At 55.6% G+C, this 22,700-nt stretch overlaps 1 protein-coding gene across 4 annotated transcripts in view; it reads left to right on the top strand.

Moving 5' to 3' along the window:
- The window catches only part of ACSF3 (acyl-CoA synthetase family member 3), a 58,207-nt gene that overhangs the window by 25,357 nt on the left and 10,150 nt on the right, over positions 1-22,700 (top strand). For 2 of the 4 annotated variants that reach the window (XM_067004260.1, XM_067004261.1), the window contains exon 7: positions 7,040-7,166. The exons of 1 other annotated variant lie outside the window; for it this stretch is intronic. In XM_067004260.1, coding sequence (XP_066860361.1) covers positions 7,040-7,166 — 127 coding nt within the window. Of the gene's footprint in view, positions 1-7,039; positions 7,167-7,692; positions 16,689-22,700 lie in introns of those variants that run through there. One more of the 4 variants, XM_067004263.1, reaches the window with a different exon arrangement.

The raw sequence follows: 22,700 nt of genomic DNA, 5'->3' as shown, positions 1-22,700 counted from the left end.
TTAGTCAACATAGTCAGTAATTGCATTCCTACTGGTATTTATACCCCTGCCTCCTCTCTGTCTGTCTGATGGTTTTTGTTTGAGGCCACAGCTGTATTTTTCTTTTTCCTGGTAGTAAAGGTGGAGGTAGATGACGTTAGCACCACGTCCCTGTGTTCCTCAGCTGAGAGCCTTTCTTATCACAGGAGCAGCTTCAATCCCGGGAGACTGTTTCCTTGTGCATTCAAATTGAGTCCATCTGTCAAGAACAACCCTCCTTCCGCGAGTGCTTCCTTTGGGCTAACCTTGGTCACAGCACCCTCAAGCTATCCATTAATCTCTCTATTATCATTTTATGCGTTCGTTCCCCCTTGCAGGGGGAGAAGGAATTCCCGCTGCCTTGGGATGTCTGTCCTTGGTCCCCTTCACCAGGCTGGCACCCTGCTTGTCCCAGCGTGAAGGACGAGGGGTGGATTCCTCTCTGTTCCCATCGTGGCTGTTTTCGGTCTTCAGCCCTTCTCTCTAGCTCTGTATCAGAGCCGTCTGCCGGTGGATCAGCCTGGGAAGCTGGGGAGTTCCTGTTCCCGTGCTGTGAGACGTGGGATGGAAGCAGCTCTGCCCGTGCAGCCCCTTGCTTCTTTTATTTTTGCAGCCTCACCCCTGAATCCCTCTGCTCTGTGGGCTCAGCCCGCGTGCTAAGGAGCTGCGCTCCTGCCTCGTCCCGCGGTGTATTTCTCCATCGGGTTGTGGAGGCTGCGGCTGCTGTAGCACATCTCGGAGACGTTTGCTCAAGGACGAGGAGGGGGAGATGCTGAAGAAGACCAGCAGAAGGGGCAGTCTGTGCCCCACAGAGCCTGCAGCCGAGGAGGAGAGGCAGCGGCCGCCCCGGGGCCGCTTAGCACCAGGAGGCAATTAGAGGCTGCTGGGCAGCGCGGCCGTCTGCAGTCAGAGCACGTCACAGCCCCGCCGACCTCGACTTTTAAGTGAGGCTTATGAAAAACGAAGCAGAGGTGGGACACTAATTGAATCCTTGCCTGGCACCCTGCCTGCCCCCGAGCCCGGAGTCAGAGCGGGCGCTGCGAGTGCGCGTCGGGAGCCTGCCTCTAATGAACAGAGCCGAGAGAGTGGGAAGATGTGCTGACATCTCGCCTCGTTTGTTATCTTCCGAGGCCTGCAAACAAGAGGGATGAGAACAGCAGAGTGGAGAGCTGTTGGCGTTTCTGGAATGGCGTTACACTGCTAATTTATGGTGTTAATATAGATCAAGAAGTCTGGGGTCCGTGGAGCAGCGGCAGGGAAGACTGACCTCTCCCAAACCTTGGTTGCTTTCCGTGGTTCTTTTGGAATCATCTGGACTTGATCAGTGTGGTAACTTTTAAAAATCGGTATTGCCCCAAAATATATACGGTCACTTTTGTTTCCAGTGGAGCAGCATTTGCTGTAAGTAGAGGGTTGGGTTTTTTGAGAATAACTTCCAGCGTTCCAGCTCCGCCGTGCACCAGCCTTGCTTTTAAATTTATAACCTTCCAAAATGAAAAGTAAATTGATTGTGTTATTCCCAGCCCTTTTATAAAAGTTAACATTACAAAAACAGATGTGAAATGTGGCCTTGTAGATTACAGTCTGGGCTTGGGGTTTTTGTTTTTTGCTTTTTTTTTCTTGCGCTGCGCCGTGTCCCTGAGGAGCAGAAATCTGCCTTTTTCCAGCAGGAGGAAAATTGTTCTGTGTCTAAATTGCCTCCTGCTTGCCTTCTGCAGGATGCTGCAGGACACAGAGCTCATAGGAAAGATAATGCTTTTACAAAAACATGCAACTTAGCGGGGAATTTTTAATTATGAATGTGCACGAGAGATCAGATTGCCTGGTAATTTGGTAGTGCGCTAGCAAGCCTCGCACCTCGAGGACATCCATTCAAATATGACCCAGGGAGACAGTGATTAAAAGGGGGTGTCGAGCACATTATTGGTCTCCGGCTTCCTTTTAGGAGGCAGGTAAACACGTCCTCACTTCCCTGGTCCCAGAGGCCCGGACTGGGCCCAGCACCACCCCCTGTGCTGGAGAAGCAGGGTCCCAGCAGGGCCCGGAGCTCCCCTGGGGTTTGTGGGTGCTGAGCTGCTGGAGGCTGCGCTGTGGCAAGGCTCTGCTGTGTCACCAGGGCTCTCGTGGCCCCCGAAATCCCCAAGGATTGAGTGAGGGGTCTTCGGAGGGGCAGAGAGCATCTGGAAGTGCTGATGGTGGCTACGGAGGCGGCGAGACATGGCTCGGCATCCATCCTCCGCCTTCCCCAGCTGTGCACAAGTGCTGTGGTTGATTTGGCTGAGCGTGGCGAATGACGGGGAAAAAAATAGGATGTGGGTTCGTAAAGCGATGGCTTGTGGACAGGCATCTCTCCCCAAGCTGCCAGCATCGAGCTGAATAGGCAGAAGAGTTCACAAAAACGGGAGCAGTCGGTGCTGAGCGTGCCCTCAGCTGAGACCATCTCCTGCTGCTCCTCTGGGATTTGTTCCCTTATTTTCCATCCTCTGGTACGGGTTTTTGTTTGCTTGTTTGTTTTAAAAAAGTTACTGCTCTGTGAGAACTGCTAAAAGGGCTCCATCACTTCCATAAACCTCGCACATATAAATTATTGTCTTCTATTAGTCACTTAAAAGGCTGGGTTGCTTAATTATTTTGATTACAGTAATCACTTATTTATAAGGTGGGGAAAGCGCCAAGTATTTCCAAGCTGAGGAGCATGGTGCCGGCTGTGGCAGAGGAGGCAGCGTTGCAAAAGCAATTTTTCCCCCCAAATGTCAATGATTTTGCTTTTCCTCCTTGTGCCAGTGACGGTGCCCAGCCCGTGCGTGCTGGGCTCTTCCCTCCTGCTCTGGCAGTCCTGCTGGTGAAGGAAGAGGCCTGTGAAAGAAAACCAGGTTGTGGCTGGGTAGGTGGGGTGAAACAAAGAGTGGAGACCCGAGGATAGAAGGAAAAGTAGGGAGGAATGGAAGGAAAATGTTTCAAGACCCGCATAGCATGAAGGGTCCCCGTGCGCTGCCCTCCTGCCACCGCCCCACCCAGCCTTGCGCTTCCCCTCGGCGAGGGCTGTGCCATCCCTGGTGGGCACCCCTAAGAGAAGGTGCTCAGATCTGCAGCCCTGAGCCTCCGCTGCTCACCCAGGAAAGAGGCTTAGGTAATTATTTTGGGGCTGGGGGGAAGGAGAGGTCTGGTGGAAGTTGGCCGTTTCCTCCTGACGCCAACCAGTGGCATCCTGCTGCTGTTTCCAGCCTGAAGAAGGATTTTGTTTTTTTTTTTTTCTCCTACAAGCGTGTCTGTCTTCCTCCCCGCTCTATCAGTCTAATAAAAAGTTATTGCCTCTCCTTACAGACCTGCCTTTCAACTTTCGCTCTTTGTCTCCCACATGTTTCTGCTCAGGCATTTGCCGTGCCTCCCCTCCTTCCCAGCGAAAGCCGTGCTGCCGTACGTCTGCCTCCATAAAAGCTACTAATTCCATTACCGTCCATTAGAAACTCCTCTCCTGCAGCTCCCGGAGGAGAGGGGCACAGCACAGATCAGAGACCACAAGAAAACAAATGGCCACTTTGAACAAATCACAGGGCTGCTTGCCAAGTGGGGATTCCCAGCTATTTACCAACCACCCTCGCTTCCTGCTAATGAAGAGGTAAAATGGAAGCGGCGAAAACATGCAGTTTATAATCACCCAGATTTATTCCTTCAAAGGGTTTATTACAACCTTTTATTTCCATGCGTGGAAAATGTAATCTTATCTAGCACGCCGGCTGGCCCAGCTCAACTCACCGGGTGCATTTTGCAGCGGAAAGCTCTCGAGCAGCAGCAGCCTGCCGGGGCACGCGGGGGCTCTCTGGTAAAGTTGCTCGAATGCATTAAAGCAGTCGAAACGTGCATTAAAATGTGGCACTCGGAGACAGGGATATCTGTGCAATTAGCAAGCTGATGCTTTCAGCAGCTGCTTGTGACGCGGTTCCAGCGTATCAACAACGGGGACCGCTGAGATTTGGAGGAGAAAGGAAACAAACCAGCTAGCCACACCGCTGCCGCAAAAACGCCCGCTTCCCTGCCTTGCAGCGGGCTGGCTGCGTGCGTACACGTGGTCCTAGCAGGGATCAGAGGCAAGGGGCTGTAGCAGAAAAATGCCTTGAACCCTGAATTTTTACTGGTGCTGTTTTCAGGCAACCCAGGCCGCTGGCACCGGGGCGGTTCGCGTCCTCTCCGCTACGCTGGGGAGCAATGCCAGTGACATTCGGAGTTCAGCGAGCAAAATCCTATTAAGATAACGTCACGGCCTTTCTGTTTTACTGTTTGCAAGCCAGCCATAACATCATTAAATTACACAACAGGGAGGTGCCTGCTGCCAAGGAGCTCTGCTCTAGATAAGACGTGGGTTGAGCCTCTGCCAAAATTTGACTCGATCTGACAGGAAATTTGGAGCTCGTTCAAGGTTTGATTCACAGCAGAAGCAGCGGCGCACAGGTAAACGCCGTGCAGGATTGGTCCCCGGGGCAGCGGCGGTGCCGTGCCCTGCCTTGGGGGCACGGAGGCGTTCGGCATGGCCACATTTACATCTCTGCTCACCTTCAGCGAGACATCAAATCTGGCAGGGGCTGTGGAGGAATCCGAGGCAGCTGTTGGCAGGTCCTCGGGGGCGCTTACCTCTGCTGCCCCCCTTCCCAGCACTTTCTGGGGAGCCGGAGGCAGGCTGACGGCTCCAGGGACCGGTGCTGGAGCTCACACCGGTGATTAAAATGCCTGCGGTGTGAGGAAGATTTCATAGTGAATCGTCTCCAGCTGGGGCGCAGCGGGTGGGGTGCAGCAGGGATTGCTGGAGGGCGCACGGGGTGGGATCGGCCTGGGGAGAGTTCAAGGTGTGCTTCCCAAGGGGCAAAGCTGAAACCGGTGGCACTGGGCTCGTGGAATTGCTCGGGGAAGCTGCTTGGTTTGTGGTGCCACGGCCAGGCCAGCAGGAAAAGGAGGGAGAGGAAACGGCCACACGGCAAAACAGCTGGCAGCCGCTGCGGCAGCGCTGGCAGCCCGCCTGGCGTGTCCCATCCGCTGCGGCTCCTGCATGTCCTCTGGGCTCTGTGCCTCGCGCCCCTTTGCCGATGGAGGTGCCGAGGTTTGGCCCTGGGCTCTCCAGACCCCAGGGCTTCCTGTGCCCACGCATCGTCTGGTCTTCAGGCTCCCTCTCCAAGGTCCCCCGGGGCGCCCCGGTCCGGCACCATCCTCAGCTTGCCGTGGTTCAGCCGAGCTCCCCTCGTTAGCAGTAACGAGCTTTTTATCCTGCAGCACCTCCAGGGTGGAGGAGATACTGCCCAGCAAGGACTCTGGGGGCTCGCTCCGGCTCCTGACGTGCTGAGGCATTTAAGGAAACAGCGATTCTGCGGAGTGCCCGGGCTGTTTGTGCGGAAAGCCCCGTGTCACCGTGTCCTCCAAGACAGCGCGTCAGGACGACGTGACTTAAAGCACAAACGGTACCTTAGAAGCAGCTTTTTGAGTGTTTTCTGTTATGAAAGCTTTGTTCCCATCAAAGACTGCGGAGATACAAAGCCTGCCCTGCTCTGTGGTTCCGCTTGGTGTTCCCGTACTGCTGTTACTGGTTTCCCTCGTGGCCGCGTTTCTGGCACCGCTCACTCCAGGGTCCCAGGGGAACCCCGTCGGTGCTGCAGCAGCTCCAGTGCAGAGTGGCTGGGAGCTGCCGCGAGGTGCCTGCTCCGTGAGGGGCTGGAGCAGCTCTCGCAGTGACCTCCTCTCACAGCAGGGGTTTTTGCACATCTTCCCTGCAAAGGACCTGAGGTTAACACGGTCCCACGGGCGGTGCTACGCCCGCGCCGCTAGTGCCTCGTCTCCCAGCCCGGGAATTGCAGAGCAGCGTACGTGCAGGAGGGACGAACGCCGTGCCATGTCAGGCAGGTCTGCGACCCTCCCGTGAGTCTCTGGTTTCCATAACAGCAGGATATTCAGTTCTGTTGCCATAGAAAACCTGCCCGTGCACGTTTGCAGGGTGCTGAGCTGTCACTAGAGCCGTTGCCTCGCAGTGAGCCCGAAAGAAGCCGCGCATCCCGGAGAACAAATCAGATGGTGTTTCCTGCCACCTCCTCGGAAGAAAAAAAAACAGTGTCAGATTGACAGTTTGGGGAAGCGAAGGTTTCTCTCTATCAACACAGCAGACAGCAGGATGTCGGAGTCGCAGGAGCGTGCCTCGTCCCGCTGCCTCCTCCTGCCTGCAGGAGCACGGTGCTGAGCCCCCAGGGGCCCGCAGTCAGCCGGCGAGGGGCACGAGGCGCTCGTGCTGCCACCGTCAGCATCCAATCTCCCACCTGCTGCGGGACAGCCGTGACTTTTAGCCAGTAGTAACCCCGTTTTCTATTTCTGGAAGAGCTGGGGAGACCAAACCCCACCAGCTGGTGAAGCAGCTCCCCGGGAAGCTCAGTTTTGGCTTCGCTTCGGTGCTCCTTCTGGGTTTGCCTTCCCCTCGCCACGCCGCAGCCCGTTTCTGCAGCAGCAGGGCTGTTTGTGCTGCCTCCCCCGGGAACGGCAGGGCTTCTCCCCGCTGCCAGCCCGGCCACGGGTTGCTGCAAGGGCCAAGTGCTGCAGCTGGTGGCCGGCGTCCCCGGCTGCTACTCCCAAGGCTGAGCCGGCCGCTAACCCTTTGCTTGCTGCTGTCACGGCTAGATGCACAGGCCTGGAGGGCAGCAGCGCTCTGGGGATGGGACATGTCCTTGTCTGGGACGTGGGGGTTTTTTTAGGGTGCAGTCTCCGTGGCCTGCTCTCATCCATCCCCTAATTGCCATGGGAAGGGACGGTCTTGCCACAGAGACAGCCACAGGGCTCCCAGTGGGGTGCGTGCCCCGAACAGGGTGCCTGGAGGTTGCAAGCCGTGGTACCAGCCCTGCATGCTGCGTGCCGCCGATGCCCTTCCAGCATCCCTCTCCTTGCACCACGCTTGGCTCCAGGGCAGCGAGCGGGGACGGGGGATTTTTAGGGCTGCCGCATGGGTTGGTTTCCCTGGCGGAATTCACTCTCATTCCCTCCTGGCTTGTTGCAGGTGACTCCGGGTTTTGAAGGCCAAGAAGGGGAGCTGCTCGTCAGGGGGCCCTCGGTGTTCCGCGAGTACTGGAACAGACCCCAGGAAACAAAAGACGCTTTCACGCCCGACGGCTGGTTCAAAACAGGTACTGTGCTGCTCTGCCCGCGGCGTCCGGACGAGGGAGGTCGGTTTTTTTTCTGTGCTGGGTCTGGAGAACGGGATCTGGGTTCACGTCGGTTCTTCATGTGCACTGTCCCTAATTATTCAGCCAAGGAACGGGGGATGTTCGGGGCTGTTTGCTGGAAACGCAGCACACCGGCACCGCGCTTCCTGGGGACTTGAGCCCTACGGCCTCAGCGCCTGACAGCAGGTCATGGCGTGGCTCAATTTAAATGAGCTTTTTGGGGGAGAATCACGGTGAGTGTCCTCAGCAGGGAAGCAGTTTGGGAACGTGTCAGAATTGCCAGGGTGTCGCGGTTTGAAATTTTTCAGAGTGAGAGGTCCGCGTCTTCCAAATAGAGACCTTTTGTTTTGAATCTGGGGCTCATTTTATTTTTACATGGTGTGTTTTTGAAATGCAAAGGAATTTTTTTTTTCTGTGTGTTCCTGGGATTTGCCTTTCCCTTTGGACTGGGAGTGAGGAACATTTTTCAAATATTTTATGTTTCCAGGGACGGGAACACCTCTGGTGTTCGATTCCTTCAGATCAAATTTCACCAGATTTCACCAGAAGATAATATCCTAGTAGTAACAATACGTATTGCAGTGCACCTTGGTTGATTTTATCAAATGTTTGCAAACAGAAAAAAAAAAAAAATCCTGTTATGATCAAGCTCTGCTGGCAGCGGGTGTAGCCCCGACCGCCCTACCTGCAGCAGCCATGGCTGGGGCGGCGAGGCCTGAGAAAAGAACTAAGGCTGATCCTGTCCGTAATGTGGGATAACAAATTCAAGAGGATACTGTGCGGAAGGCTTTTCCCAAGCGGAACAGACGTGACAGACCATGAATAAGTGATGGGCCTTGAACTACGCCTCCCGCTCTGTGCGCAGCGCGCCGCACGCGGCGCTAGAGCTTGGCCTCCTCGGGCAGAGGTTCCCGTCCCCCGGGACAGCTCCGCGATTCGGATTAAATTATAAACCAGCCCCGTGCCCACAGCAAGCGTGGTGGTGCCCTGAGGTGGCTCTGCAGGCTCTGGTCCCGGCGTTCGAGCGGTCGGTTCGTATCTCTGGCCACCCTTCTTCCTGCTGCCTCTGCCGCCGGCCACGAGCGGTTTGGACGCTGGGATAAACGCCCGCAGCGCGTCTGTCTGGCGGTGCCGATCCCAACCGTCCCCTAATCTCAGGAGTGCAGGAGGGTGGGATGCCTGATGATGGCCCAGCCTCCACGTACAAGCAGCCCTGCCTTTCCCATTCCCCTTTTACCCCCGCGTTAGCGGTGCCATCAAGCCAGGAGCACCGGGCTGGATTTCTGATGCCCGCTTTGTAATCGTATTTACGGACGACTCGCGACGCCGCCGTGATTTATTATCACTGCTGCTCCGAACCAGACCCGGGGCTGCCCTGCCGGGGGTGTCACCACAGGTCCCGATCCCGGGCCAGGGCCACGTTTGGTGCTGGAGCAGGGGCAGACAGCGCCGGGTGCAGGGCAATCAGCTCTAAAAATTTTTGTAGTCAACGCTCCTGATGAATATTTCAGATGCAAAGGAATAGCATGCATTAATTATTGCAAAGAGATGTCTTTAGGAGAAAATGATTTTGAAATTCAGTTTAATTTCATTGTAATGCGCTGCAAACAGGAAGGGAGTATGTGTGTTTAATTGGCTCTCGGGGGTAAGGCCTGGAAGATGGCATGCCTTTGTCACAGGCCATTAGTGATACAGACTGCATAATGAGAGAGTACAATCAGCTCACAGCTGCCGGCTCCTACGGGGAGAGAATGATATTAAATAGAAATCAGTATAAATTAAACTTAACCCTTTCGCTCGCCGAGCAGAGCCGCAGAGCTGGGGATAAAGAGGGGAGCGGAGGCACTCGCCTGGGGCTGGGGCCAGCTCGGAGGGTGCTGAGGACACACCACAGGCAGCCTCTGGTACCCGGTAGCACCCTCAGGAGGAGGACAGCCTCTTCATTCTCTTCCCCACCCCATTCCCCTCTCTTTGCCTTTCTTTTTTTTTTTTTCCCCTCTCCTGACTGCTTGCTCCATCTTTGCCCACTGCCAGGCCGACAGGGCTGCTTTATTCCAAGGGAAAAAAAGCTGGTGGTGCTGAGTGAGACCCGTCGGCTCGCCCTGCCTGCCCCCAGCGCTGCTGGCAGCCTTCAGGGACGTGTGCTGCCTCTCCCTCGGGGCTCTCACACGTGTGTGGCGGTGAGAAGCCACCTCACGCAACCACGGAGGCTGTGGTGTGCAATAACCAGCTGGCGCTGCCCGGGGCCCGGGGGGTGAATTAGCCCACGTTAAGCAGAGGTGGTTAATTTTGGAGAGGAGACCAAGCTGGCAGGGTGCAGGTCCCCTGCGCTCCCCAAGGGCAGAGGTGCACGTGCTCAGCTGCGGCAGGAACGAGATTCGGAGAGAGCGAACTTGGAGGCGGCGTGGATAACTCCCCGGCTGTAATTTAGCACTCTGCTGATTGCTAATGGCACTCCGAAAAAGCAGCGGGTCAGCAAATGAAGAGTAATTACCGCAAGGGAACCGCGAGCGCTGCTCGTGCTGCGCCTCGTGGTGCCTGTGTCACCAGGAAGGCTGGTGGCGGCTGCGGCACTGCGCGGAGACCGGGCACGAGGGCAGGGTGCCCGGCGGCTGGGAAGGTCCAGGGCCATACGCGGGGCACGTATTACTGCTTTTCCCGAGCGTAGGCAGCCTGGGGCTCTAGCTGGGCACCTGCGCTCAGAGTTTGCACACACAGAGCCAAGAATGCGTCACCGGAGCTCGTTCCCTCCTTTGGCTTTGTGATTGGAGTTCACCCAGGAGCCCTGAAGCCCGGGTTGCAGCAGAAGGCCTGGTTCTGGCACCGCGCAGCGCTGCAGGAGGCTCTCAAACCGGCTGCCTCTGTGCGCACAGCACCCATCCTGCACGCCCTTGCTCTCAGGTGCCCTGCTTGCTGCAGCCGGCGAGGGGGCTGAAATTCCACAGCAAAACCAGGCCTGCAGCCCCTCGAGTCTCCCACCCGAGACCTCCCCCCCCCGCAGAAGATTTGCACGGCAGGGCCACGACTCAGCTGGCAGGTCCTGGTCCCCAGCCAAGTCCTCGTGCCGGGGAGGGCAGCCGGGGGCACGTTGTGTCACTGCTGGGTGCCCCCCTTTCTGCGGGCAGTGACCTGCCTCCCCCATCGCCTCTTCCTCCCCTTCCAGGCGTGCTCCCGCAGTGACAGGTCACGCTCAAAACTTGCAAACCACCTGAAATGTTGTTCCATCGGGTCATTTTCCAGGCTGCCTTCTGCAGTTTCAGACTCACAAAGGGATCTTTCATTTTTAAGTCCTCTCTGGCTGCAGACCATCTATTTCCCGGTACCTTCCTCAGGCCAGTTCTGTTTCTGGTTGCAGTTCCTGTAAATCAAGCTATCGTGTGTTATTTCAGAAAATATATGAACCAAAATAAAAAACAGGAGAGCCAGCACTTCCATGGCAGCAGTCATTTTCTTTTTTGTTTGACAGCTCTTTTATTAAAATCTCTTTTCCTCCCACGAAACCGTCTTACCAAAGGAAGCGACATCAGGTTGGGCACTGGGGATGGCCATTCCCTCCGTGACAGGAGGAAAAATAAATGGGGCAGGCTCTGGCCGCCAGCACTCTCACACCCTGCCCTGCTGCTGGGGAGATCTGGGAGAGACGAGGAGCTCAGTGCAACAACTGCAGACCTGTGTTTCCTCCCCCTCGGGACCAGAGGCAAACACCACGTGTGCCTCGAGCAGGAGCCTGTGCAGATCCCTCTGCAAACGTGCCCGCTCCGCGCCTGCAGTTAGAGGAGGAACAAATACATGTGTATGTATTACGGGAAGAAAAGCAGCATGATGCTGCCGTGACCTTTTGATGAATTCAAGATCTCAGCTCTTTTGAGAAGCATCCGAACTCCTGGTGTGGCATCGGTGATTTACTGTTGCTCCCTTCCCCTTTATTTCCTTGGGTTCGCACCATCGTCTGCCTATCTCTCCGTGGCTCTCATTTCCATTCGAGTGAATTTGATTATTTTTATTGTATTAATGCTGTTGACAGAGCTGCTTAGATCAAAGTCCCCTCCGGCCATTTCCAGGGAGACTGCTGGGTATCCACCTGCTGTCCTACAGCGCCGAGCCCTCAGAGGGTGAGGCAGGCCCGGAGGAGAAATGCCCGCAGCCGTCTGTCTGCTGCGCTGCGCCCCCTTTGCAGCTGTCCCGCGAGGCAGGAGGCGATCTCAGAGCAAACCTGGGTGCCCCTGAGCCATCGCCGAGCGCACCCCAGGAGCGGGAGGAAGGCAGCAGACAAACACCAGCTTCCAGCACCGCGGTCATCCCAATCCCCAATCGTTGTCCTTCTATCCCGTCGTATCGCCAGGCTCTGGCACTGTCAGATTGAGTTTTTCCTGCCCAGGAGGCAGTGCTCTTCAGGCAGCAAGCTGCTTGTAGCCGTGAGCAAGGGGACGGAGGATTTGGGAGCCCGGTGGATCTGCAGGAGCTGCGTGATGCCCGAGCGCTGCCTGTCTGCCCCGGTGCCCTCCCGGCTGCACGGGGCAGGCTGGGCGCTTCCTGCAGAGGAATCTGGCAACACGGTGGTGTGCTCAGCGGGGAGCGACAGGATCAGAGAGCAGCCTGCTCCCCCAGGGAAGGCCAGCTTCCATTCACGTTTGCCCATACATCCAGAAAATTAGAATCTGGTGTATTCAGGGAGATTTATTTTCAATTACAGGTTAAGGCTGAGACATGAAATAGCACCAGGCTTGAAAGTGGTGCATAAATCCTGCAACAAATCCATGTATCTCAGCTCCATATAATAAGATTTTATTGATTGCTATATTGTATCTGTCAGAGTAAAACTCTCTTAATGCATGCATCAGGATGGAGAAGATAGAAAGCTTGTTGGTCGCAGAATCTGATTCAGGAATCAATGCACTTTGATTAATATGCCGTTAAGAAAGTAAGAGTTATTTAACTTGTTTGATGCACATCTCAAAATGATGACTCGTATCTTTTAAGTTTCTTTCTTTAAGCCGCACTTAAAAAAACAACTTTGTGGCTGTTTTTCCCATTGCTAAGTCCTGTTTTATCACTGAATTTGGGCTAGATCCCTTTACGCAGGTCACGAAAGCACCAGGCTCACTTTAACCAGAATTCCTGTCGCCCAGAAGACTTTCCACGTGCCACTGTCGAAGGCTGAAGAGCAGGGTAGACCTTTATTTCTATATCTTTATTCCTTCTGGATTTCTGCAGTGAAAGAGGGAGCTCCAGGGTAAAAAAAAAAGAAAAGAAGAAAAAGAAAAAAATAAAAAGAGAGAAATTCATCTGGAGTAAGACATCACCAGGAGAAATGAGAAGCGCCCATCAGTCCTGGCAGCCTTTCAAACGCTGCCAGGCTTGGGCAGCAGCACGCTGAGTGTGTGTGCTTGCTGCAGACGCCTTTCCCTCAGCTCAGGCCTCTCGGCCGTGCTCCACGAGCTCCGGCAGCCAGGAAAAACCTCGGTGTAGCTGGGGGCATCGTGCGGAGCGCTGGGGCTTGTGGCGCTGCTCCTGCTGCAGCCACAAAGCCCCAGGCAGGTGGAGAAGCCCAGCGGCTCTCAGGCTGGCTGCAGGGACCTGCTCGTGTCTGCCTGCTGCCTTCGGGCTGAGCTCCTCGTGGGCAGAGGGGAACGGCCCCAGCTCAGAACCCGCGTGGTCCTCGAGCGTTACGTTAGGGGAGCCAGGAGCTGGCCTTGTATTCCTAGCTGGAGAGCTCTGCTGGCCCCAGGATCCTTGTCGTTCTCAGCCCTGGCTCTTTGGAGATTTCCACCCCACCACTTCTGGTGGAAAAGGCAAAGCCGCCCACAGTTTTCCAGCCCAAAGAAACCCGGTGTTTGTAAGAAACCCCTTGGGCTGCTAATGGCCAGACCCGTTCCTGCACTCAGGCTGGCCCCCCCTGCCCCATCTGCAAGGAGAGGGGCGGCGGCAGCAAGCAGCTCCCATCCCGTCCCTCTGGCACCGACTTTTGTACCTGGCACTTGCCTGTCTCCAGAGACAAGCAGGTGTTTCCCTGCCAAGGGAATTGCTTACATTTGTGGGAGTAGCACTGACACCTGAAACAGAAATACTTTAGCCTGATCAAGGCAGGTTATAAATAGAAATGCATCTAATTAGCATCCTAATCTGCAGGTTTTCTGTTTGTTTGCAGTGTCTCTCCTAGTCATAAATTCAGTTAATGCAAATTCTATTTTTAAAAAAACGATGCCTTAATTATAATGTGCTGCAGATGATGTGACTTATCAGTTCGGTAAGCCCATCGGATGAAGTGCTGGCTCCCTCTGAGGCTGGGTTTAAGGAGCTTCTTTTTAAGCCCTGCTGTAGTTTAAGCCCGTGAGTCAGGCGTGATGGCAGCGAGGCACCGTGCGAGGCTCTGTCTCCTCTTTTCAGTGATGTGACCGAGCGTTTGAGCTGAAAAGCTGGGGGAGCTGGAGGCAGGGAGGAGGTATGCTCACCTGCTTCATTTCTTAGCAGCTTATAAGTTGGACCCACAAATGAAGGCACATGAAAGGACACCAAAAAAAATCCCAAGCATATCCCAAACACATCTCTGCATGCTGCTTAGGAAGGATATTCCACTGGGTCTGCATGGGACGGGGCCAGAGGCTGCAGGCACCCACGGAATAGCCTCGTGCTGCCCGGTGAATTCAGGCCAGCAGCGAGGTGGGCTCACATTTCCACCCAGTCCTTATTTAAAAGGTGTTCCTATAAGTAAAAGCATAAAGATATTTATTCCTTCTTCTGGAGCTATAAGGAGACAACATTGTCAGGTTTGCCTGATGGTTGGAAGTCGAAGGATCATTCGAACACAGTGAAATGCAGCCCGTGTAATTCCTTGACTGCTTGCAAGACTGATGTTTTCAGCAGTTCAGAGCAACTTTGGATTTTTGTAGCTGTAAATGAGAGCAGCTTTTGGCACAGAATTTGTTTACTCTCCCACAAAGCCCTGCTCTAGTTTTATCAAACATCGTGGATGCCAACCACACACTTTTTCAAGAACCTCCAGTGCACGGAGTCCGATTTCCAGTGGCATGGAGCGATTGCACCCCACCTGAAAGTCCGTGGGAACAGCAGGTTCCTGCGAACTCCAGGCTCTGCTCTCAGCACCTTCTTGCTGGTACCTTTCAAGGTGTGCTGTGGTGGTGCTGCTCCAGCAGTGGGAGGGAGAGGGGCTCATGCATGACTGTGGGGAGTTTCCCTTCCCATCCTTTCCCATCCCAGGGATTAACGCAGGGAATCCTGTCCACAGCCCCAGCTGGGCTCTGTCGTGGAGACTTCAGGCTGAGCCTGTCAGATCTAGCAAGAGAACTGCAAGCTCACGAGTGGGTTAAGAGGGGGAGTCAGCGGTAGCAGGAGAGAGCACAGGATGTGGGGAAGAAATGGGCTGAACAATCATCTTCCTCGTGGTATTTGGCAGGCCCTCCTGGATCATTGGCAAAGCTTTTGTTCAAGTGGCTACTTACTGCTGTATAAACAGCGTGTCTCCTCCAGGGCAAATTAAAAACCCCGTAGGGAAAGGTCAGCGTCACAGCATCTGAGCGAGATCCCTGAGCAGTCGGCAGAGGTCAGGACGTGGTCCCGTTGCAGGCGGTGTCAAAACGCCTCTCATCTCGAGTGTGGCTGGAACGGGGCCCCAGGGATTTTCACTGGATCCGCGCTCGTGGTTCGGGCACCGGGCACAGGGAGATGAGTGTTTGTTGTGTCTTCACTGTCACACCGAGCCGTGACCGCGGGACTTTGGGAAGTCCTTCAGCAGACAGGGTGAACGCTGCCGAGCTGTCTGCAGCGCTGACCGAGGGGGTGGATTTACAGAACTCCGGTGCAGAGCATTGGGGTAGGAAAGGAGTAAGACAGAGACAAGATTTTGAAGTGATCACCCAACATACAAACTGTCTTCAGGTTTGCAGAGGCCAGCGTGGCCACTCAGTGCTGCCGAGAAGAGCTGGTGGTGCGTGCAGAGGTGGAATTGCCCTACAAAAGCTCGGTGAAAACCCGCCTTCTTTCCACCTGGCCCATCTATCATTTTTCGGCCTTATTTGTGTCCCCGGCCTTCTCTCGCTCCTCGTTTGTCTTGTTTCCTGTTGCTTGAGGCACTCTGCTGGTGCCCACGCGATCTGTTTAGCTTGCTGAACGCTTTTGGCGTTTGGTTTACGTAACCCAGCCTCGCCGTCAGCGGAGCACAGAGCAGGGCGGTGGAATCGCACAAACTGAGTACGGGATGAGCCGGGCAGTCAGGGGCCCGATTTCCTTCTTTCCCCAGCCCAGGAAAGCGAGGGCCCGTTTTCGGCACGCGTAACCCAAGGCCAAGTGCTGCTAAGTGGCGACGTTTTTGTAGGTGTTTGTACTTCAGGCTGGCAGTAACGCTTGAAGAAGGGCTGAGCATCTCTTCTTTGAGCATCTCTGGCACGTGCTGCTCCATGCCCGCTCTGTTAGCCGGGACAGAGCATCCTAGGACGTGATCGCTCCAGGCTCTTTCCTTTCCACAAGTCATCCCTGTGGGTTTCGCTCGAGACAATTGAGAACATATTTACTTACGACTAATGGTATTATGCTGTAAGCAAAAGTATGGGCTCCTGGTAGTTAAGCAAACAATTTAAGGCAGATATCCTTCCCCACATCCCACCGCTGCCTCTCTTAGTCAACATCCTCCCATCGTTATCTCCGCTTTATTTAATAATTCGTCTCACGAGAGACTGGGACGGGTCACCGCGCTGAAAAGAAGAGGTAGTACTGTCTTTGGCTGAGGTGTAATTGATCCCTCAGCTGTTCTGCAGAGGGCAGAAGCCAAAGCAAAGGGGTTTAGTCTAAGGTTTTTATTATTACAATTATTATTTTTGGCCATGCACGCATGGCTGCCGTGCTCTTCAAAGTTCCACCAGCTGAGTGGCAGCCGTGTTCAGCTGGGCTGCCACACCTTGGAGCGCTTACTTATTTATTACTCTTTGAGTTTTCTTTTTCATCTTGTTGTCTGCAGGGATTTCTATAAATATTTAAATGCTAATGTGAAAAAACGTTTTTCATTTTTACTTACCCGTTTTCCTTTCTGGCTTGTCCTCTGGGCAAACCCATCTGCAGTAATTCTGGCTGTAAGCAGCGGGGGGGGGCTCCCTCCGCCCAGCCTACTTGTGTCATATCAGTCACCCATGAGTTCCTGCTAATGACGAGTGAACCTACAAAGTCTTGGCTGCCTGGCTTGCAGGAGCGTTCAGAGGTTTGGCTGTTTTATCTGCTGCTTTCCGTTACGGAGATGTGGTGCCCTCAGAGCAGGGCGTGCAGCCGCGGTCTGGTGGTGGCGGTGCGAGAGCCACGGCGGGCTGGGGAGGACGGGCAGCGAGGTCTTTGGGGACCAGCTGGTAGAGCTGGGCAGCGTGGACAAGTCCATTCAGTACGTCCAAGCACCAGAAACTTCCCACCACCCTAGACCGGGACCATCCTGGGTGTCTCGGTGAGGCCCATCGGTGTGTTGGGGCTCCCGTGCGCTCAGGAGTTAAAACAGCACCGTGTTTATGTGCACCCACCCCGGTCCCTGCTCCAAAACCCTCCCAAAACTGCTCCCCTTATTTGGGGCAGCCAGACACGGAAGGCCCAGAAATGAGAAGCAGCACGTTGGCCGAGGGCAGACGGGCCCCAGAAGGCAACCAGGCCCCGCTGAGGCCTGGCTTTCCTGCTAATCCTTTTGGTGCTCTCCCCTCCCTGCCGAAAGCCGGTGCCCAGGACTTTGTCTGCTGGCACACGTCGTGTAACGAGGTCGGATGCCAGCCCACGCCCAGGCTGGAACGGGGACCATATGCAGCAGTCCCCGAGGCCCTGAAACAACAGTCCGGAGACGGGCCTTTGTGTTCCCTGGCCAAAGCCTGCTGGCCATTTGGACCTGCTGGGGTGCCCATCTTGCGCGGGGGGAGGAGAGGGTTTTGAATTTGGAGGAGGCGCAGTGGGTGATGCTTTCCAAGCTCCATTAACGTGTCCGCAGCTGAAGCTGAAGCTGCTGGGCCTATTCATCTGTGGGTTTTAGAGAGCTGCCAGCCTCAGACGAGCCTGGCGTGTTTGCCGAGAGTCCCCTGTGTCTCTCAGCGAACACGAGGCGGTGCTGGGCGCGGGGTGAGCACTGCAGGGCACGAAGAAGGAAGCCTCCTGGCGCGTGTGTGTGCTGCGCCCATCCCCTGCCCATTGCGGTCAGCGTGGGCGTGGGGAGCATTTCTGGTGAGAGACATCAGCAATCCTCCCACAGCCTCGACTTACCGGTGCACAGCCCGAGGCTTCACGCTTGGGTGTACAACCGGTGTACTACACCTCGTCTGTCCACCACAACCTCCTTGGTGCAGTCCCACGGCTGGGCTTAGAGCCGATTTTCATTCAAAGCGGACAAAAATTGACCTGCGTCTTTCCTGTTATTTCCTGGGCTTTTTTTCTCCTGGGAACAGCTGCTCTTTCAAACCAGAGTGAGCAGAAAATGCACCCGTGGGGTGAATCCTGTGGAGGTGCGGTGCCACAGGACTCGGTGACGCAGCAGGTCAGTCCGCCCCTGCCTGCAGATATTGCCTTTATTTCTCTCCTGTGCCAGGCAGGGTGCTCTAATCAGTCAGGTGCTCCAGGAGAAAAGTCCCCAGGTGACCAGAGGCAGACCTGCGTGACAGCACGAGGCACACTACCTGTGGCTGGGTCGGGGCTGTAGGGCAGGGCACGAGGGGTAACTGGCACCAAACGGGCTGAGATGTACAAGGGCAGCCCTGGTACAGCACGGGGTCACTGAACATCATCCTGGCTTCTCGCCCTGCTGCCGGAGAGACGCATTAAGCTCGGGAAGCCTTTAAAAACCCAGCCAAGAGGTGAAGGTATCACTGATTTATCAGCCAAGACAAGGAGTAGCTGCGCTCCTTGTCGGTCTGACAGCAGGTCCCCGACTCCCCCTGTCCCCCGGCTGGGAGCAGCGTGGGGGAGAGCACGGCTCAGGATTTCTGGTTGGAAATCAAATTTGTCTTATCTGCGGCTTTCGCCTCCCAGGTACCCGGAGATGCTGCTGGTGTTCCCTGCGCTGCTACGGCTCCGTTCGTGCTGCACAGCCACACAGCACGTCAGCGAGCGGTGCCTTATTAGCACAGCTCTTTGTGAGATGCCCTTGAGTGATTTTTTTTTCCAGGTGTAAATGCCAGGGGAGGCTGTACCAGTGCTTCGCATTCTTTCATCTCGGCAGGGTTTTGCCCTTTCTCCCAGCGTGGCTCTGACAGCAGGCTCAGCTCTGCTGCGTGTGGAATACAAACAAACTTCCCTGTGCAGAGCATGACAGGAATTCATTCCAGGCTGGTGGTTTTTTTTTTTTTTTTCTCTGGTTTTCTTTCTTTTTTTTTTCCCAGTGCTGGATGCTCCAGGGGTCTCTGCAGAAGTTTTGAGAGCAGGGAATCGGTTGCTTAACCTCTCCTCTCCCGGGACAGGCAGCTCGGCAGCAGCCCTGCCAGCTCTCGCAGATGGGGAGGACTGCGAAGCAGCTCCAAGCTGCGGCGCAATTCCCATCACCTGGCAGAGTCAGGGGGAGAGGAGCCCACACATCGAGACGTCTGCAGCCTTACATCTCTTCGAACGAGCCATTAGGGCAGTCGGAGGGTCTGGGCTCGGCTTGCTGAGCACACAGCGGCTGCCATTAGTGCTAATGGGAGTTAGGCGCGTGCATGGAGAGGCAAGGATGCCCCTGAGCTACAAATCTACTTGGCAATTTTATTATGTAAATAAATGGTGCTTGCACATACACCTGCTGCTGCTGCTGCTCGTGGTGATGTTCATGGCAAGATACGTAAACAAACAGCGATTCCGTTCTAATAGATTTATTTCCTTTCTTGTGAGCCATTAAATTACCTCCAGATTTCATGCAGGTACAAAGCTGTAGCAGCATCGAAATCTTGCTCTGCCTCAGCGGACAGCGGCCTGCAAAGCGTGACAGCCACCTCTCACTCTCAGATATTGTGTCGGGGGGAGGCTGTGAGCAGCCTGCATCATGCTCCGGGTATGAGGACAACCTCAGATGTCTGCCCCTTGCACCAGGGCTCCCACCATCACCCGGCCAGATCCTGCTTGCAGTGCAGGCAGCAGCGAGCCTCCCGGTGCTGGGCTGAGCTTGGGGAATGTGAAAGCCACCTCTGGAAAAGGAGTCTCCATCCAGACCCCTCGGGGCAGCTCCTCCGAGCAGAGGATGCAGCCCTCCTCCCTTCGGGGGGTTGAAGCAGAGCTTCAGGATTTGCTCTGGACCTGGAGGAGGCTCTGGGCTGGCTTTTGCAAGGAGATCCATCAAGGGGGTGTCCAGAGCACCGGTGCTGGGGCTCCCTGACACCGTGTACCTATGGTCAGGACCTGCAGTGGAGCAGCCAGCTCCTGAAAGCTGCTTCGCCTGCTCGCAACCACAGAAACGTATCTCTGGGCTGCAGCTGCTGCGCTGCCCTCCTCTCTTCCGCTCTGCGGGTCCGCCGGAGGTTTTTGGCAGCGAAATGGATAGTAAATAGGTAGGGCTGCTGCCAGCCAGCGCGCTGAGGCTGTCAGTGCTGCCGGTGCCAGGAGTGATGCTGCTCCCGACTGCAGATTTTGTGCCGCCCCCCAGGGCTTGTGGTCGGAGGAGCGCGGTGCCGGCACTTCTCCCTGCGGAAACCTGCTCCCGGTGCGAAGGCTTCGTGCTTCGCCCAGGCAGCACCCAGGTGAACGGGAGCCCTGGGAGATGCTGGGGAGGGGAGACGGCTTCCTCATGAATAACTGGTGCTTTGTTAATATGCATGTGTTTTTTAAAGAAGTTTCAAACTCTCCCTCTTCGTCTCTGTCTTCCCTCCCCGCCCCCCGGGCCGATTTGATGCTTTATTAATGACGGCAGCGCAAACGCAGCGCTGCCCTCGGTACGCTGGGGCGAGAGCGGTGCCTTGGAGCACACCAAGTCCTCGCGCAGAGGCAGCTCGTTTATTTTTGGTCATTGGGTTTAGAGAGCGTGGGGAAGGCGTTTCACCAGCAAACGGGTGAGGATAAATGGGCTCAACCGGCTCCGCACAGCCACCCGCAGCAGCAGCGAGCCGCACCCCGGGAACTCAGCAGCTCTGCGCAGGGTGGAAAATGTGTGCAAAAAGCAGAAGTGAGAGATTTAAACTTCACACGTGGGATCAGGCTGAACAGGAACTTTTGGAGGCCTCTTATAGCTCAAGAGAGAGTCCAAGGACCTAAGGAAAGGACGGGGAGGGCAGGGCTGGGTGTTGGTTGTGGTTGACTTTGACGGCTTGGCTTTGCTTGGCTTGGGTTTTGGGGTCCCTTTTCTCGATCCGCCAGTTCTTCTCTGGGGCCTGTATAGCTGCGGTTGCTGATCTTTTGGGAGTTCTGCTCCTCGTTTGAAAGGGCAGGATGCTGCAGGGCTCAGCCCTTGCTCTGCCGTGCCTGCTGGTCCGCTGGGTGTAAGGGCTGTGAGCAGGAGGTGAGCGGAGAGCCCGCTGCGCCCAGGGCCCGTAACCTGTGTGAGCCAGGACGCGCACTGCTGCTCAGCAGGCCTCCGCAACCGGGCCAAAATCCAGAAATTCAGGAGTGCTAATTGGTGTTAATTAGCCACAATTTGTGCTCGTGACCTCTGGAGCAGCCTGCTCCTAGCCAAGATGGCTGTCAGCAGTGACAAACGTTACTCATTCCCACGCAATAAATCAAGCTAAAGTTGCCTCCGTTATTTAGCCTATCATTTAGCATTTCATTAAATAGATACGTACGCATACATCATCGTTGCTGAGGCTGCGTCAATCCCCCTCAGGAGGGAGGCTGCCTCCGATCAATCCCAGCGGCGCGGCGTGCCGCGGAGGGGCTGGGGATTCGCCGCGCGTCGAGGCAGCGCCGTGCTGAGCATCCGTCAGCCTCTACCGCGGCGTGCGGCCACGGCGTCACGGGCACTGATGCTCCCCAAGGCAGATGAGGCTCAGAGAGGGGAGATCTCCCCCGGGTGGATCGGACCGAGTTCCCAAAGCGGGGGCCGACCTGCAGCTGCCCACAAGGTGCACAGCGGGGAAGGTGTCTGCGGGGCTGGTGCTGGGCTTTCCGTGAGCTCCGGCTTGGAAACAACAGCACATAGGGAAGGAAAGGTTTTGTTGTGTTCAGGGCGTGTTTGAGGCCGAGAGGGGCTTGCTCCTGGTTGCTCCTTGCTCTGTTTGCTGTTGGCTTTCACGGAGCTGGAAAATGTCTTATTTTCCCGTAGAAGTAAAGGAGAAGGGGTGGCATTAAAAGGAGCCGGGGGCTACGAAGAGCAGCAAAATCTCTACAGTAAGTATTTCTGGGCACACACCGCCCTCACAGCACTGAGAAACCCGTGCACCACCACGGAAAAGCAGCAACTGCCTTTCTCACGATGCTGACGGCTCGTGGTGAGCGTGGTGGTGCTGAGCAGAGATTTTGGGTGGGAGATTTTCGGCTCCCCATCCTTGCCCAGGTCCAAGTGGCTAATGGCAGCGTTTCCTGCTTGTCCGTGTGGCACCAGGAGCTCGGTGCCCTCCCTCTCCCAGCGCTCCATAAATAAATTCCCCTAGTCCATCCTAGCACACTGTATCAATCTTGTTTAATAGACTGGAAAGCTTATTGCATGGCGGCAGGTCGCAAGGAGTGTCGAGGTGATGGATTGCGCCTTCCCGGAGTCGAGCGTCGTTGATGTATAATGAAATATTTATGATTTATTCCAGCTAATAAACTGGAGTGAAGTGTGTGATGTATGTGAGCAGATGGGGGATCTATTGATGCGGTTTTCATTGTGTGGAGGGGAGGGAAGGGTTTGTGTCCGCAACGCGCACGTCTCGTGCAGCCTCCCGTCCCTCAAGGTGGACACCGCTGCAGGGAGGACGGATGGTCTAATTCCTATAGATGTCCTTCAGCGCTCTCTTTCTACGTGTTTGTCCACCCTGTATCTCCTCCCATGGCTTCTCCCAACCATGGGAAGCCTGCAGCAGTGGACAGACACCGTCTCTTGGAGCATTTGGGGCTGGAGCTGTGCAGGCTGCTTGTGCTGGCAGGGCTGGAAGGACCCCTCCTGCCTCTCCCATGGCACAAAGGCTGGGGGGGCCTCACTGCATGCTCTGCAGCTTCCTTACCTACATCCTTACCTACCTTGGGAGACCAGTGAGACACTGAGCTGCCCTGGGAAGAGCAGGGAAACCTGAAACCTGAGAAAAGAAACGCTTGTCCATGAGGAGCATGGGGAGCACATGGACCTCGTTGCCGCACGATGCTCCCAAAGCCAGAAGCTTGGTGGTCAGAGAGGGAAGGGACATTCCCGTGGTCAGCTGCTGGGTTGCGTGTAACAGCCCAGGATGGACCTGATCCGTAGGCAGGAGCCTGATACTGCCCAGCATCTCCAGGAGAGCTGTGCCCAGGGGCAGCACCCTGCCTGCCAGCGGTGGTCCCACGGCTGCAGGATGGCCACAACGGCCTTGGCCGTGCCCCTTCGTGTCCCTGTGCACTTTTGGCAGCGTTCGTTCTGGTGAAAGTCTGGCCCCGGGACAGAGCTTCATG

This window comes from Anser cygnoides, chromosome 12 (genome assembly GCF_040182565.1).
Source record: "Anser cygnoides isolate HZ-2024a breed goose chromosome 12, Taihu_goose_T2T_genome, whole genome shotgun sequence".
NCBI lineage: Eukaryota > Metazoa > Chordata > Aves > Anseriformes > Anatidae > Anser > Anser cygnoides.
The sequence above is the reverse complement of the archived record's forward strand: the minus strand, read 5'-3'. Positions and strand labels throughout refer to the sequence as shown.